At 41.7% G+C, this 16,706-nt stretch overlaps 1 protein-coding gene and 1 pseudogene across 2 annotated transcripts in view; both read right to left on the minus strand.

Annotated features, from left to right (window-relative positions):
- Positions 1-14,691, minus strand: part of LOC310849420 (uncharacterized protein) — a 79,414-nt gene extending 64,723 nt beyond the window's left edge. The window contains exons 1-2 of the mRNA XM_083749572.1: positions 11,728-14,691; positions 3,637-6,046 (exon numbers count right to left, since the gene is read on the minus strand). Of these exons, the coding sequence (XP_083605698.1) occupies positions 3,637-6,046; positions 11,728-14,246 (4,929 nt within the window). The 5' untranslated portion in view covers positions 14,247-14,691. The remainder of the gene's footprint in view (positions 1-3,636; positions 6,047-11,727) is intronic.
- The window catches only part of LOC310849389 (protocadherin beta-16 pseudogene), a 227,134-nt pseudogene that overhangs the window by 4,189 nt on the left and 206,239 nt on the right, over positions 1-16,706 (minus strand). The window lies entirely within an intron of this gene.

Here is a 16,706-nt window from a genome sequence, read left to right on the forward strand (position 1 = left end):
ACAACTCCTATCATCACTAGCCAGCCTGCTTGATTCTCAGGAGACAACTGTGGCCAGGAGCATTCTCCTCCCTATCTATTTTAGACACGAGCTGTTCCTGGGAAGCAATATTTTAGTCACCATCAAAAACGACATCTACAGCTACTGGCTTGGCATACTAGATACCTTTTTAAGAGCAGTTGCCACAAATACTTTCCCTTCCTCTGGGTTCTCTAGCATCTGCAGATGGCTCAGGGCAGAGGCAGGTGTGATGGACAGCAGAGCCAGACCAGAGTCTGGTGGTGCAGTACCTCAGAATTCCACCAGAGGGCTGGAGCCTCTCTCTGATTGGCTACCATGACAGCGAAGCCTGAGGGGGTGGAGAATAAAAGGAGCCATTTCTGAGGGAGTGGTTAGATAGATGGAGATGGAGATGGAGATGGAGATGGAGATGGAGATGGAGATGGAGAGTTGGTTTAAGAGGAGTTCGCTGGAGGGCTGAGTTTGAGCCAGGAGAAGTAGAAGCTGTGAGGAGGATACAGACTACTTGGGTCTCATTTCACCCAGGAGGAGAGAGATCTTCTAGATAGAGAAGAATCCCAAGCCAGTTAAGAGGGGTGTGGTGATCTCCTGCATCTGTTAATACTGCTAGAAGTATTTCAAAGTGTGATTGATAAAAGGTTGGAAGACTGACAGAAGTACCACCTTGTTTAAGAACCAAAGTATTAAGCTGTAACACCCATGCAACAACTAAGTTAAGAAACTGAAGTGAAATAACTCGAAAAAAGCTGAGCATTTACCGTTTAGTCTAGAAACCTACAACACCTACCTCAAGTGTAATAACTGAACGTAAGCAACTGAAGTTTAAAAGAAGCTGTTCCTTATTAGACACCTGTAACCTCCATTAGATTGAGTATTATTATTAACAGGTTGAATGTTTACTGAAAGAACATTATCTACTGATACATCCTTTGTTTTAATCACTTTGTTCTGTTAAATATTTCTCATTTGATCAGCTTCTACCTGAGTCTCCAGGTATCTAATTTCCCCCTCACACTAAATCCAAAAAGATAACCTGTGGTGGTTGAAAATATATATATTATAGAGTGGGTATGTAGGTGGGATCTGCCGCAATTGTTATACAATGGTGGGATCCGTTACATAATTAGTATACAGCAGTGGGATCTGCTACATTTTGGTGGCAGTGGTGGGATCCGCTATAGCAGGCTTTCCTTTGAGCTGCAGTTGGGGAAAAATGGACATTGCAGGTGTCCTTTCCAACCAAATCTAAAAAGCTTCTGCTTCTGATCTTCTTTAAAATCTGTAGTGAAAGCAGACTACAGGGTCCTCCAGAGATTTTTAAATTGTTCTAAAATATATTTATACTCCTTATCAGAGTGCTGACTGAGCTATAGAATTATTTTACATGCCAAGTCAAAATCCCCTGCTTCCTAATTTAAAGTGACGCTCTGTCACTCTTTAATTGACAATGACAGGATTCCTGACTTCCGGGTTGGCGCCTCCGGCAATGGCTGAGCTCCTCCGATCGGGAGGAACTTACTCCGTGAAAAACAGGGTCTGACCGCCACAGCGAAGGCAAAGACCCATTGAAATCAGAAGCGGGAGGAACTTGTGAACCTGGGATTCGGCTGGCACCTTTTGCACCTCCCCTACTCGCAGGGAAACCCTGTTTTGGGGATCCAAAACAGCCAAAGCAACAGCCAAATAAAACTGCTGGAAAGCTAAATAAAAACAACATAAAACGTGGCTCTTTACCTACAGCTACAATTATTATTTAAAAAATAATAAAAAATGGAAAAAGAAAACAAAATAAGAACCCCCCTCCCCCCCAACCCCACTTCTCAAATAAGACTGGGAAAGTACAAGTTTGTGCAGATTCCTACTGATGATTTGAAAAAATCCCGAGTCAAAGATATTTCCCCATCTATCCCTTGAAAGATGTCAGAAGGTGGAGCCAGCAGAGCTACACAGCAGGACACATCTAAGTACTCCATATGATTAGGAACCCTGCACTAGCAAAATCTGAAGTCACGTGGAGCACCTAAGCACACACACCATTCCACGTGCAGGTGCCCATTTTCAGACCTTCAGCACTGTGGCTGGAGGAGATGCAGATGGACCAGAAGCACACAGTGATGTCAGTGTCACGACCAGCAACATGATCCCATTCCATCCTCCAAATGTAGAGTGAACCCAGAGGAATGATTTGCAGTGGGTTGGAGTGATTATTGAATAAATAAGCTTTCATTTGCCTGCGTGTCAGATGGCTGTGCCACGTCTGCTGATGTTTTAGAGAGAGACTTCCAAGTTTACGTAGCTCTGAACTCATGTAGATATGCATTTCATCATCATACCTCTTATAACATCTGAGGGAGCAGACATTTCCATATTTTCCAAGAAAGGACCAGAGACCACCAAGATGGGAGTGGGTGAGCAGGTGAGATTATTCAATCATATTTGACTCTTCATATTAGGGATCAAGCACAGCCTAGAATTTTCATTTAGATTTTGCTGTCTTGTACAGCTGTACTGCCCAAGTACTTATCTGCATTCCTGATGATCTTTGTTTCAGAGTACTTTACTTGGAGAGCAAGGATTGTGCAATTTTCTTGTGGGGATTGGAGGGATGTCAGTCTATTTTAGGGAAGTGATTCTTTGGAGACAGCAATACTTTATCTAATTCTTTCACATCTTGAGAGGGTTCAGTGCAGGCAGTGCTGCAGTTACCTGGGAAACAAAGGAGAGACTGGTAGAAACCCAGCAGAAGTTCTAGGGGAACTTCTGCTTGGCAGGGGGTTGGACTCGATGGCCCTTGTGGTCTCTTCCAACTCTATGATTCTATGGTTCTATGGCTGTAGTTCAGTGGTAGAGCACCTGCTTCGTAGGCAGAAGGTCCCTGGTTCAATCTACACTGGCATCTCCAGGCAGGGTGAGGAGAAACCCCTGCCTTGAAAACTGGCTGACAGTCAGTGTAGGCTGTAGACAATACTGAGCTGTATGGACCAATAGTCTGAGTCAATATGTTCCTATGTTTACTTGTGGCTTACACTGGCTTGGGTCCGAGTCTTCTTGCTCAAATGAAACCAAATAGGTGCTCACACACATTAGTGACAGGAAAGATTCATAAGATTCAAAGAATATACAACTGAAAGCTTAGGATGGTTCCACTATATATGCATCAAGTATGACAGCTGCAATAAAAGTGTGGATTATATATCTCCCTTAATGTAAGTGCATTTCTAAACATTGTGTATAGGTATCTGGGAACTCTGGACCAATAAATACATGCATCTATGTATTTATCTATGTATTTATCTATGTATATACTAACAGTTATGTGCAAAAAGGCTCACATAAAAGCTTGATGATGCATGTGAAAGAATTGTCTTGAATAAGTGATGGGTGGAAGAAAGAGGAGGTAGGGAATAGAAAAGTTGAACCAGCTAGAAAGATGGCAGGTGCTGGGTGAATTCCCCCCCCCCCATACACACACAAAACTCCAAATCCAATTTTCAATCAAGCCACTATGAATCATTTCAACACAAAATAATATGGAGATAAATGAGATAATATGGAGATAAATGAGAAGACGATTTCATTTTTTCTATTTGTATTAAAAACACTAATCACTCTCACCTGTTCCATTGGCTTCCTGCTCTCCAAAGCATCAGGAATATCTTGGGAAGCAGAAGGAGGGGTCTGGTTCACATTGAGGTTTGGCTCCCCCACAGAAAAAACAGGAATGAGGGGCCTGAGGAACCTGAACTCGCTGCTCAAGGACCCCCCGGTTAAGCACACATCGTAGTGGTAACTCCTGGAAAGAGACCCGCTCTGAGAATCGCCACAGTTCTCTGGGATGTCGGGTCTGGCAGGTGGGAAGTGAGGAGGGGCAGCGATAAAACTTTCCCTGGGATCCCTCCTGCAGATCTTGATGGCAGCCAAGGAAACAATGCAGACGAGGAAGACAAAGGAGACGGCAGCCAGGCAGATCACCAGGTACAAGGTCAAGCTCCCATCTTCTTCCTGCTCCTCTTTACTGACCTCCACAGCCTTCATATAAGGATCCGAAAAGCCACCCATGGGAAGGACATGGAGCATGGCAGTGCTGCTCCGGGGAGGGAGCCCGTTGTCCCTGACCACGATCAGGAGTCTCTGCTTGCTGGTGTCTCGCTCGCTCAGGGCTCTCCTGGTTCTCACTTCCCCATTCTGGGCTCCTATGCTGAAAAGACCAGGGTCTGTGGCCTTCAGCAGCTCATAGGAAAGCCACGAGTTCTGGCCAGAATCTCCATCCACAGCCACCACCTTGGTGACCAGGTAGCCGGCCTCCACCGACTTGGGGACCAGCTCATTGCAGGGGGATGTGCTGTTCTGAAGAGGGTAGAGGAAGAAGGGAGCGTTGTCGTTTTCGTCTAGGATTACGACTCGGACAGTAACTTCTGAGCTGAGGGGAGGAGACCCTCCATCTGTAGCCCTCACCGTCACTTTGAATTCTTTGATCTGCTCGTAATCCAGGGATCGGAGGGCATACAGATTTCCACTTTCAGAGTTGACCGAGATGTAAGAGGCCACAAGGCCATCAGTGACCTTCCCAGGCAAAAGGGAGTAGCTCACCTTGGCATTCTTCTCGGTGTCCAGATCAGCAGCACGGACTGAGCCAATGAGCAGTCCTGGAATATTGTTTTCCCGTATCTGCATTTCACATGAAGACTTTTCAAATACTGGAGGGTTGTCATTGACATCTGAGATCTGAACATTAATAATTCTAGTTGAAGTGAGCCTGGGGGAGCCTTGGTCAACGGCTGTGATGGTGATATTATACTCTGAGACTTTCTCTCTGTCGAGGGAGCTTTGGACCACAAGCTGGTAATAGTTATCCATTGTGGGTTTTAAGACAAAGGGAAGATTTGTCTCCACAGAGCACATGGTTCTGCCATTATCACCAGAGTCTCGATCTGTTACAGTGAAGAGAGCCACAAGTGTCTCTAGGGGAGAATCCTCTGCCAAAGGACTAGTGATGGATATGACGGACACTTCAGGGACATTGTCATTCACATCCTCAATCTCTACCAGAACCTTGCAGTGCCCTGAAAGGCCCCCTCCATCTGTTGCTCTAATTTTCATGTCATACCTGGTTTCTTTTTCAAAATCAACTTGACCTAAAACAGTGATTTCCCCATTGATTTCATTTAGGTGGAACAAATTGTGTATTTTTTTAGGCATCCGGTGGAATGAGTAGGTGATCTGTGCATTTGAACCAAAATCCAAATCTGTGGCTCCCACTTTGAAGACCAGGGTGCCCCGTGGACTGTTTTCCTTTAACCTTACTTTATATTCAGAATGAGTAAACTGTGGGGAATTATCATTATTGTCAAGAACATCAATATTTATTTGAACTGTGCCTGATCTCCGTGGCTCCCCTCCATCCACAGCTGTGAGAGTCAGACCAAAGTGTGAGTCCTTCTCCCTGTCCAGCGGCTTCTCCAGGACAAGATCCACATGCTTGTTTCCATCCTCTTCACTTTTAACATCGAGCCGGAAATGTTCATTGGGACTGAGAGTGTAGTTTTGGATGCTATTTCTCCCTAGGTCCTCATCTTGGGCAGATTCCAAGGGGAAATGTGTATTTGGAGAGACATTCTCGGGAATTTCCAGATCAAATTCCTTTGTAGAGAATTTGGGGACATTATCATTCACATCTTCTATCTTGACTACGATACTGTGGAGCTCTAATGGGTTTTCCAGCACAATTTGTGAGAGAAGCAAGCAAGGATCAGTCTGCCCACATAAAGCTTCTCGGTCTATTTTTTCGCTTATCAGCAGATCCCCAGAGCGAGTATCAAGGTGGAAATATTGCTTAGCACTTTTGGACACTAGCTGGGCTCTGCGAGCAGAGAGCTCCCCTGTTCCCAATTTCAAATCCTGCAGCACATTAGCCACCAAAGACCCAGTTTTCTTTTCTTCAGGCACAGAATAATGACTTGAAACACACAATGCTCCAGGGAAACAAAGGAAAAGAAGAAGATACAGACCTTGTTTTCTCCTGAAGCTGTCTCCCATGGTTCAAGGTTTGCCTCTTCAATTTCTGGCCAAAATATACACTTTCTTACTCTCATCCAGTGACCATCTCTGCTGTTGGGGAAGTAAATTTGGTGCTGCAGTGCTGATGGCTTTGCTGTACTGAATATTATATATTTTCTCACAGACAGTCTTCTTAGCTGTCTTCTTGTTTCAAATATTCCTGTGATCTTCCGGAGGGATTTTTCACAAAACAAAATCCTGAGTTCCAATCAATGCATATGCCTCTGCTGCCACCATGTGGCTGAATAATAAAAAGGCAGCTATACAGCAATTCAAAGGTGCAGGTTAGATGTAATTCCAAGGGTGATGTTAGGAACCCCATTCTAATGGCATGTGTATACTCGCCAACATTTCTCCAATGAAAGTAGGGTCATCCTAAAGAAAAGTGGGACATTCTGGGATCAAACTAAATCAGGGCTGTCAGATAGGGAAACTTGGAGGGTCTGCATGTAGGGTAACATAGAGATGTTTTCTAGCCCCTTTGTTTTTAGTATTTATTTGAATGATCTCTTTCCTGAACAATATGCTCAAGTGTACCACCTCTCTATATTGACGGGTACAGAAATGCCATTGGTTCTATATACAGATCATGTCCCTGTGGAGATGGCAGTAACGAATCAGTGGTGCCCTTCTGGCTTGCACTCTTTATGAAGACTTGGGAGACGAGGTTATCACCCCTCTTTTATTGTCCATTCTGGGTCACCCAGCCACTGCCACAGTGTGTTTTCTCTTGGCAGATCAAGATGAGCAGGTGACAGCAAAGATTGCAAGGTTTTTATTTTTATTTTTTTAATAAAATTTTTATTAGGGTTTTTTACAGAATAAAGTACAAAGACAATAAACAACCTTACTTTTATCTCGACAGAGTTTCATAACTTCTTTGGACTTCCTCACATCTCCCACTGCCATTTTCATCATCATAAATTTTTTCCATGCAATTTATCATCTAGTTTGCAAATTTTATAACCGCTTATTTAAATATAGTCCTCTGAAAATTTGTTTCTCTTAGTCTCGCTTTACATCCCATTCCAATCCGATTTTGTGGTGGCCAATTATTTATGATCAAACATCCTACTTAACTTTCCACCAAATCACAATATTTTTGTAAATAAGTCTTAAATTTCCTCCAATCTTCTTCAACCCTCTCTTCTCCCAGGTCTCGAATTCTGCCAGTCATCTCTGCCAGTTGCATATAGTCCATCAGCTGCATCTGCCATTCTTCCAGCGTGGGTAGATCTTGAGTTTTCCACTTCTTAGCGATAAGTATCCTTGCTGCTGCTGTTGCGTACAAAAAGAATGTTCGATCCTTCTTTGGCACCATCTGGCCGACAATGCCCAAGAGGAAGGCCTCTGGTTTCTTAAGGAAGGTATACTTAAATACCTTTTTCAGCTCATTATATATCATTTCCCAGAAGGCCTTCACCCTGGGACAAGTCCACCAGAGGTGAAAGAATGTTCCTTCATTTTCCTTACATTTCCAACATTTATTGTCTGGCACATGGCATATTTTGGCAAGTTTAACTGGGGTCATGTACCACCTATATATCATTTTCATTACATTTTCCTTCAGAGCATTACATGCCGTGAAGTTCATCCCCGTGGTCCACAACCTTTCCCAATCCTCAAACATAATATTATGCCCAATATCCTGTGCCCACTTTATCATGGCCGACTTAACCATTTCATCTTGTGTATTCCATTTCAGCAGCAAGTTATACATTCTTGAGAGTACTTTAGTCTTAGGTTCTAACAATTCTGTTTCCAACTTCGATTTCTCCACCTGGAATCCTAACTTTTTATCATTTTTAAAAATTTCTTGGATCTGAGCGTAGTGTAACCAGTCTCGCACTTTGTCTTTCATTTTTTCCAAACTCTGCAATTTCCAATTATTGCCCTCTTTCTCTATTATTTCCCAATATTTCGGCCATTTGGCCTCCATATTGGGTCTTTTTCGGGCCTTGGCCTCCAGAGGTGATAGCCATCTTGGAGTTTTATTTTCCAATAGGTCTTTGTATTTTGTCCAGACATTAAACACTGCTTTCCTGACGATATGATTCTTAAAGGCCTTATTGATCTTAACTTTATCATACCATAAGTATGCATGCCAACCAAATGCATTGTTAAAACCTTCCAGATCTAAGACATCAGTGTCCTCTAGAAGTAGCCAGTCTTTTAGCCAGCAGAAAGCTGCGGCTTCATAGTACAGCCTTAAGTCTGGCAGGGCAAAGCCCCCTCTTTCTTTCGCATCAGTTAATATCTTAAACTTAATTCTGGGCTTTTTGCCCTGCCAGACAAATTTAGAAATATCTCTCTGCCACTTCCTGAAACACTCCGTCTTGTCCACAATTTGCAATGTTTGAAACAAAAACAACATCTTAGGCAATACATTCATCTTAATAGCAGCAATTCGGCCTAGCAAAGAAAGCTTCAATTTTGACCAACTGTCCAAGTCTCTCTTAATTTCAGACCAACATTTTTCATAATTGTCCTTAAATAGACTCAGATTTTTTGCTGTTATGTTTACCCCTAGGTACTTTACTTTTTTAACCACAGTTAGTTCTGTTTCTCTCTGAAACCGTTCTGACTCTGTATCTGTCAAGTTTTTTCCCAACACCTTAGTTTTCTGTTTATTTAGTTTGAAACCCGCTACCCGACCAAAGTCCTGAATCAATTGTAACACTCTTTTTGTGCTAGATTCTGGCTCTTGCAATGTCAAAACAAGGTCATCTGCAAAAGCTTTAAGTTTATATTGTTTCGCTCCGATCTGAATCCCTTGCACCAACCGGTCCCCTCTAATCAAGTTCAAGAGCACCTCCAGGACAGAAATAAACAGCAAGGGGGAAATCGGGCAGCCTTGTCGTGTCCCTTTTTCAATCTTAAACTCTTCTGTAACCACATTGTTAACTATCAGTTTGATTGCAAGGTTTTTAGCTGGGGCAATTGGAATAAGATCCACTATTTGACTACTGATTCAAAACCCTAAAATGTATTTTATATAATTGTCTTTTTATTTCTTTTCTATGTATAGAGTATTGATGTTTTGTTTTGATGGCCGATGGCTGATGCAAATAAAGATTCATTCATTCATTCATTCATATACAGATCATGCTGTACTACCCTTCACAACTTTAGGTTAATCTGAAAAGATTGAAGTCTAAATTCTCAAGCTACTGCAAGACTGAACAGTTGGCAGTCAACTATGATAAAACAAAAAGTGATTATTTTTCCAAAGAAAAATATAAATGAGCCATCAGTGAGCATGTATGTAGTACAAGTCAATAATTTTAAATGCTGGAATTTTTGGTTCATTGGTTCATTGTTTTCCCGGTCGCATCAGATACAAAATAGTCTTGCTGCACTACTGAGGTTATACTATACAAAAGGCGGTCATCATACAGCTTCAGTTTTGAAGGTATTTACCAAGATTATGTATGGAGTTCAAGACTGAATGCTGGGGATTAATGAATCCTTAGACGACGCAAACCACTTCTTTGAGAAACCAAGAAATACTTTTCTGTGTTCCAAGATGTGTCTCCAATGTAGTCTTACAACCGAAGCAGGTATTTGTTCATAGAAAACAATAGCAATCAGTTCCTAGCTTTGCCTATATTTATCTTGACCTCAGCAGGTTTGGGCTACCTATCCCTGGCTTTGTTTGATAAATACGGTACTTCTGTTTTTGGCTAACAAAACCAACAATGGTGTTAAAACCACTGCCTATTTACTACCCGACCTACTTCCACTTGGGTTAACACAGACTTCAGGATCTTAACTTGTTTGCATACTACTTTACCTTAGTCTGCAACCTAGTAGTAATTATCAACTTGCTTGGTATTTAAATATTAAATACCCCTAGATACAAAAGGTGGTTTCCAATGGCTAGGTTGGGTGCTTTGGCATCAACAGTTATATCACTGACTTTGTATAAGTCAGCTTACAAGGTTGCATTGGCGCTTGAGAGTTTGCCCTTGCAAAAATGGTTCAGTCGAAACATCTGCTCATATTCTCCTATACTGCATTTTATAGGGATATGAGATCCCAGTTTATCTCAGCAACACTTTCTCTACATTTAGGAAATGCAGAGGAATTCTGTATTTCAGTTTTAAGGATAGACTCCAACCCTAAGAAGAGAGGAAAATATAGCCAAGTTCCTTGTTGTAGCAATAAAAACTAGGCCACAATTATTAAAAGGAAGATGCGTTCTTCTGAGTCAGATTGGTCTATATTTATTAGCTATTTCTGTTCAGGGATTTTGTTATGCCCTTATTTTAAAATGCACTGTTTGTTTGCCTTTCTTACTGCTGTGGTTGTTTTTCATCCTATGGTTGTCTTGCAAATGAACAGTTTATGAAGCCCTTCTACCTTTACTTCTGATTTAAGAATGAGAGCTGCCGTCCTCAAAGCCACAAATACAAAGAAAAACTGTGTCCAAAAGGCACTTTTCATTTTACACTCTATTTTATATTTATGGTCTGCAGACTGAAACTCGAATAAGCCTCCCCACCAATTCTGTATTCTTCGAATGGATACTCATTGAATGATATATGTTAAGTTGTGGGTGAACTTAGAAGACAACACAGCGATTCTTCAAACAGCTCTTGTTTATTCACAGGCCAGGATAGAACTGAGCTGAAGGGTTCAGCCAGCCTGCTTATATAGAGCTCCAGTACAGCGTAATTGTAACAATTTCTAAAACTATCCAATCACTGAACGTCACTTTCGATCCCTTATTTGCATAACTATCTACAGTATCCCCCTGCCGGCCCAGGGTGAGAACTTCAGTACATAACAATATACCTAACAGAAAAGGCTTTGCTTTACTGGTATTCTGTTCATAGCAGATTATTTCGCTACAAGGAAAGTACCCAGGAAATGTTGGGGGAAATTATGATAATATGCCCATAAAGATGAAGGCTTGCTTCTTGTTAAAAACCTCTCATTGCTTACATGTATTTCAGTCTGTTTCTTTTTAGTCCTGTTAAGCATAAGGGAGGGGGAGAAATTTAGTTCACCACCTAACCCACACTTCCAAAAACTATTTGAGATTTGAAACTCAACAGTCATTCAAAATCCATACTTCCCCAAATTTTGCAGTGCAATTTTCCAAGCAAAAAATGTGTGCAGAAATGTGTATATCAGGGAAAGTGTGAATAGAAATGCATAAACATTGCATTATATTAAGGGAAATTGCATACAAAAATGTGTATATTAGAATAAATGCACTTTAAAATGCTGACATTTTGTGAGCCATCCGTAAGCATGGTGATCTTTAAATCTTAGAATGCACTATGCAGATATATTTTCTAAAGAAGAACTGTAACAATGTGCAGTTTTTCAAAAGAAATAAATCATGGAGGTTCTCCCTCAGTTGCAATATTGTATATTTTCTCCAAAAAGTCTATTATAACACTCTCAGTTTTTCGGCAATACGTCATCGACTTGCCACTTCTATTGAGAAGAGAAAGGGAATAGGATTCATAGTGATATATAAACTCATGTAATAAGGTATCACATAATCACATAATGTGAATGATGTGAAAGATCAATACGATATTTTTATGGAAAATACAACATAGTACTCAAACAGAAGAAAATAAGAAACTATTATTTCTGATGTTTTGAGAGGAATACTTGAGGTTATGCTTCATTTATTCTGGAAGAAACAAATGATAATAGTCATCAAGAAAGTAGCAGATACAGTTTGAAATGAAACCATACAAAAGGGATTCAAATGGTACTCTCACCTGAACCCCATGTTGACTTTCACCCGCATGACTGGGGACTCCATCAGAATCGTTGGAACTCCTTGGATTCAGCTGAGTGTTAGGAGGCTCCACAGAGAAAACAGGAAACAGGGGCCTGAGAAACCGGAACTCGCTGTTCAGAGACCCACCAGCTAAGCACACCTCATAGTTGTAAGCCTGAGAAAGAGATCCAGCACCAGAATCCGCAGAGTTCTCCTGGGAATCAGGTCCCACTGGGAAATTGGCTGCAGAATTATAGGTTCCTATGAACTTTTCACGTTTCTGCAACTTGATGACAACAAATGCCACTACAGAAATGAGAAAGATGCTTGAGATGGCAGCCAAGCAGATGATCAGATACATAGTCAGGCTGGGGTCTTCCTCCTCCACGGTTTCCTCCTTTGGGAGAGCCACACTTTTCAGATAAGGGTCAGAGAAGCCGTCCACTAGAAGGATTCTGAGCGTGGCAGAGGTGGACTGGGGAGGATGGCCGTTGTCTCGGACCACCACAATCAGATTCTGCTTGAAGCTGTCTCGGTTGCTGACCGGCCTCAGGGTGGTCACTTCTCCATTCTGGGCCCCCACCGTGAACAGACTCGGCTCTGTGGCCTTCAGCAGCTGGTAGGAAAGCCAAGAGTTCTGGCCAGAATCCCTGTCCACAGCCACCACCTTGGTGACCAGGTAGCCAGTCTCTGCCCCTCGGGGAACCAGGTCATTCGAGGGGGAAGTTCCATTCTGGAGAGGGTAGAGGATGGAGGGGGCATTGTCATTTTCATCCACGACCTGAACGCGGATGGGAACTTCTGAGCTCAGTGGAGGGGAACCTGAATCCACAGCCCTCACCGTCACCTGGAAATCTTGTACTTCCTCATAATCCAGAGACCGGATGGCATACAGGTTCCCCGTCTCAGAGTTGATGGAGATGTAAGAGGATGTGGGGCCATCATTGACCTTCCCAGGCAAAAGCGAGTAGGTCACCTTGGCATTCTTTGCTGTGTCCAGATCAACAGCATGGACCGAATTGATCAGAAAACCTGGAATATTGTTCTCCCTTAATTTCATTTCATAGAATGGCTTTTCAAAGACTGGAGGGTTGTCATTGACATCTGACACTTCAACATGAAGTATTCTTGTGGAAGTGAGTCTGGGAGAACCTCTGTCCGTGGCTGTGATGGTGATGTTATACTCAGAGGCTTGTTCTCTGTCCAGTGGCTGTTGGGTCACCAGCTGGTAATAGTTGTTCTCTGTGGGTTTGAGCACAAATGGCAGGTTGACTTCAGTGGTGCAGGCAGTTCTGCCACTGTCCCCAGAGTCCACATCTGTCACACTGAAGAGGGCCACCACTGTGTCTGGGGGAGAGTCCTCAGGTAAGGGACTGGTGATGGATGTGATGGTAATCTCTGGAGCATTGTCATTCTCATCCTCAATCTCTACAATGACTTTGCAGTAAGCAGAAAGTCCCCCTCCATCTGTGGCTTTGATGTGCATCTCATACTTACTAATTTCCTCATAATCAAGTGATCCTTTGAGAATAAGTTCTCCATTGTGTTTATTTAACTTGAACAATCTCAGCACCTTTTCTGGCACTTGGCTGAAAGTGTAAGTGATGAGACCATTGGCCCCGATATCCTTGTCACTGGCTTCAACTCTTGCGACCAGTGTATCCAATGGGCTGTTTTCCATTAGTGCCACTTTGTACACAGATTGGTCAAACTGAGGCACATTGTCATTGGCATCCAGAACATCAATAATAATTTGCACTGTTCCAGTTCTTTTTGGGATCCCTCCATCAACTGCTGACAGAATAAGGGAAATCTGTGGATTCACCTCACGGTCTAGTGGTTTCTCTAACACCAGTTCTGCATAGTTGGTACCATCAGTTTGTCTTTGCACATCCAGCCTAAAATGTTCATTAGGACTAAGGGTGTAGCTCTGGATAGCATTTTCTCCTTTGTCTGAATCCTGAGCTGTTTCCAAAGGGAATCGTGTATTTGTTGGAATGTGCTCTGATATTTGAAATAGGATTTGATTTGTGGAAAATGTTGGGGAATTATCATTCACATCCTCTATCTGAACTTCAATTCTATGCAGCTGCCATGGGTTTTCCAGCAAGATTTCGGAGAATAGAAGACAAGGATCATTCTGACCACACAGGGATTCTCGATCTATTTTGTCCTTTAATATCAAATCCCCAGAATGAGGATCCAGCTGGAAATACTGCTTGGAGCTCTTAGAAACCAGCCGGGCTCTCCGAGCAGACAGCTCCTTTGCATCTACTCTCAAATCCTTCAGTACATTTGCCACCAGAGACCCACTTTTCTTTTCCTCCACCACTGAATAGCGAAAGGACTCACACATTGCCACACATGCACAGAGATATAGAAAATAAGACACAACTTGCCTGCTGTTGTGATTTATTTCCATATTCGCAGCCTCTTCTCCTCTCAGATCTGAAACACGTAATGATTCTTTCTAAGACAACTGCCAAAGTTGATTATCCATTGTAAGTTTGCAAGGTAAACTTTCTTATTTTTAAATCTAGAAATGGATATGGTGCTTATTTCCACATGAAATTTCAATAGATTTGCTTGTAATGGTGATCTGCTTCCTTTCTCGCTGAGATTCCTTTGTCTGGTGGTTACAGACTTCAGACAGCAGTTGCTGCTCCTTGATTATATGTTCTGTGTTGTGTAATAGCACCACCTTGTGCTCAAGCTATGATATGATTCCCATAGACTTTGTGAATTTCCAAACAGCATTAATATAATCTTCTATAGCAATGTTTATAATATTTCATAAGGTGTATTCTCTTAACCTGTATTTTATATACCAGAGTTGTCAGTAAGGCACTTTAGATATATATTTCCTGCACCCAGGAGGGGGCTGGGCTAGTTGACCCTTGGGATAGAATCATGGAATCATAGAATTGTTGAGTTGGAAGCAACACCAAGGGTCATCTATTCCCACCCCCTGCAATGCAGGAATCTCAACGATGACCATCAGATGGCCATCCAACTTGTGCTTAAAAATCTCCCAGGAAGGTAGAATTCAGAAAGTTCTTCCTGATGTTTCGTTGGACTCTCCTTTCTTGTAACTTGATGCCATCGGTTCAGGTCCTACCCTCTGGAATGTATGCTCCATCTTCCATGTAAGAGCCCTTAAGATATTTGAAGATGGCTATCACCTATCAGTCATCTTCTCTTAGTCTCCTCTTCTCCAGGCTAAACATACCCAGCTCCTTCAAACATTCCTCATAAAGCTTGGTTTCCAGATCTTTTATCACACTGGTTGGCCTCCTCTACACACATTCCAGCTGGTCAGCATCCTTCTTAAATTGTGACACCCAGAACTGGACACGGTGTTCCAAGTGTGGTCTGAACAAGTCAGAATAGAGTTGTACTATTACTTCCCTTGATCTGGACATTATACTTCTGTTGATACAGCCTAGAATAGCATTAGCTTTCATTTTTATTTTTTTGTTGCTGCTTCACACATAATGTTAAGTTTGTGGTCCACTAAGACCCCTAGATCCTTTTCACATGTAAGCCATGTATCGCCCATCTTATGTACAGCTGGTTATTACTGGGGAAAGAATTGGATCCCTTCCAAGTCTTCAATTCTATGATTCTATGTCTCACTGACTTATTCATTCAAGCTAAACAAGAAACATGAGACACCCTACTGAGTAGGAAAACTTCAGAATGGGAACTGTGTACATAGTGTCACAGAACTGTGCACCACAGAGATGGATGGATCCTTGTAGATCATCCGGTATAAGCCCCTCATTGATGCTGGAGATGTACAGCTAAAGTATCTGCAACAAATAGATCCAACAAGATAGTCCCCCACCTGCTGGCAGAATGCTAGGGGGCTATCTATGTTATTCTTAAAGTGTGGCGTCAAAAACTGGACATAGTAGTCCATGTGAGATCTAACTAGTGCAGTAAAAAAAAAACCCTGGAACTATTACTTCCCATTAGTTGGAAATATTTGCCACTTTTTTGTCTGGGGGGAGAGTCCTGCTGACTCGTGTGTTGCTTGTGATGAATTTCATTAATGAGATTCTTTCCACATGTACAAAATTGCAAAACTAGATATCCTCCAGATGCATTTCATTTATTTATTTATTGCCTATTTTGTCTGTGTGCTTTTTTGTTTTTGTTTGCCTATCATGGCTATTTTGAATTTTATTCCTGTCTTAAGAGGTCTTAACTACCCTTCTTAATTTTGTGCCACCTGCAAATCTGGTAAGGATTTCTTCCATCTGTTCATATAACTTTCATATAATGGTTTGTTTGGATAAATATGGCAATATTTGGAATGAGTTTATACAAAATGTAGTTGACTATTAATATATACATACGTATTCAAATAATCACATCAAATTGATAAAAGAATGTATGGGTTAGGGTATTTTCCGTATATTGTATATATTCACATATATTTTCTACACATTTTTGTGCCTGTTTGTTTTTCTTTTCTTCTATTTTTCTTTGCATCACTTTATAACTGAAAACTTTTCATTAAAATATATTCATATCATATCATATCATATCACTGTGTAGAGTATCTGGCCCAGGACAGAGCCCTGCTGCCCCCCCCCACTCAAAACCACACTTTAATTTGATGAGGAAATACTGATGAGCACTCTTTGATTACAGGTTTCCAACCAGCTATGAATCCACCAGATCATCTAGTTTGCATGTATTTAACATACTAACCAAAAGATCATGGACTTTTTTATGGACAACTCACCTGCTCTCTAAATTTTCTCACTGATGATAGAGTGTTTCTGAAAAATTATCAGCAATTCATTTGTCCGTGAAGACTTGAACTAATTTAATACAACTAGGTAATCCTTGACCAACTACTAATCTATCTTGA

Source organism: Podarcis gaigeae, assembly GCF_964106915.1.
Source record: "Podarcis gaigeae genome assembly, chromosome: 7".
NCBI classification, from domain to species: Eukaryota; Metazoa; Chordata; class Lepidosauria; order Squamata; family Lacertidae; genus Podarcis; species Podarcis gaigeae.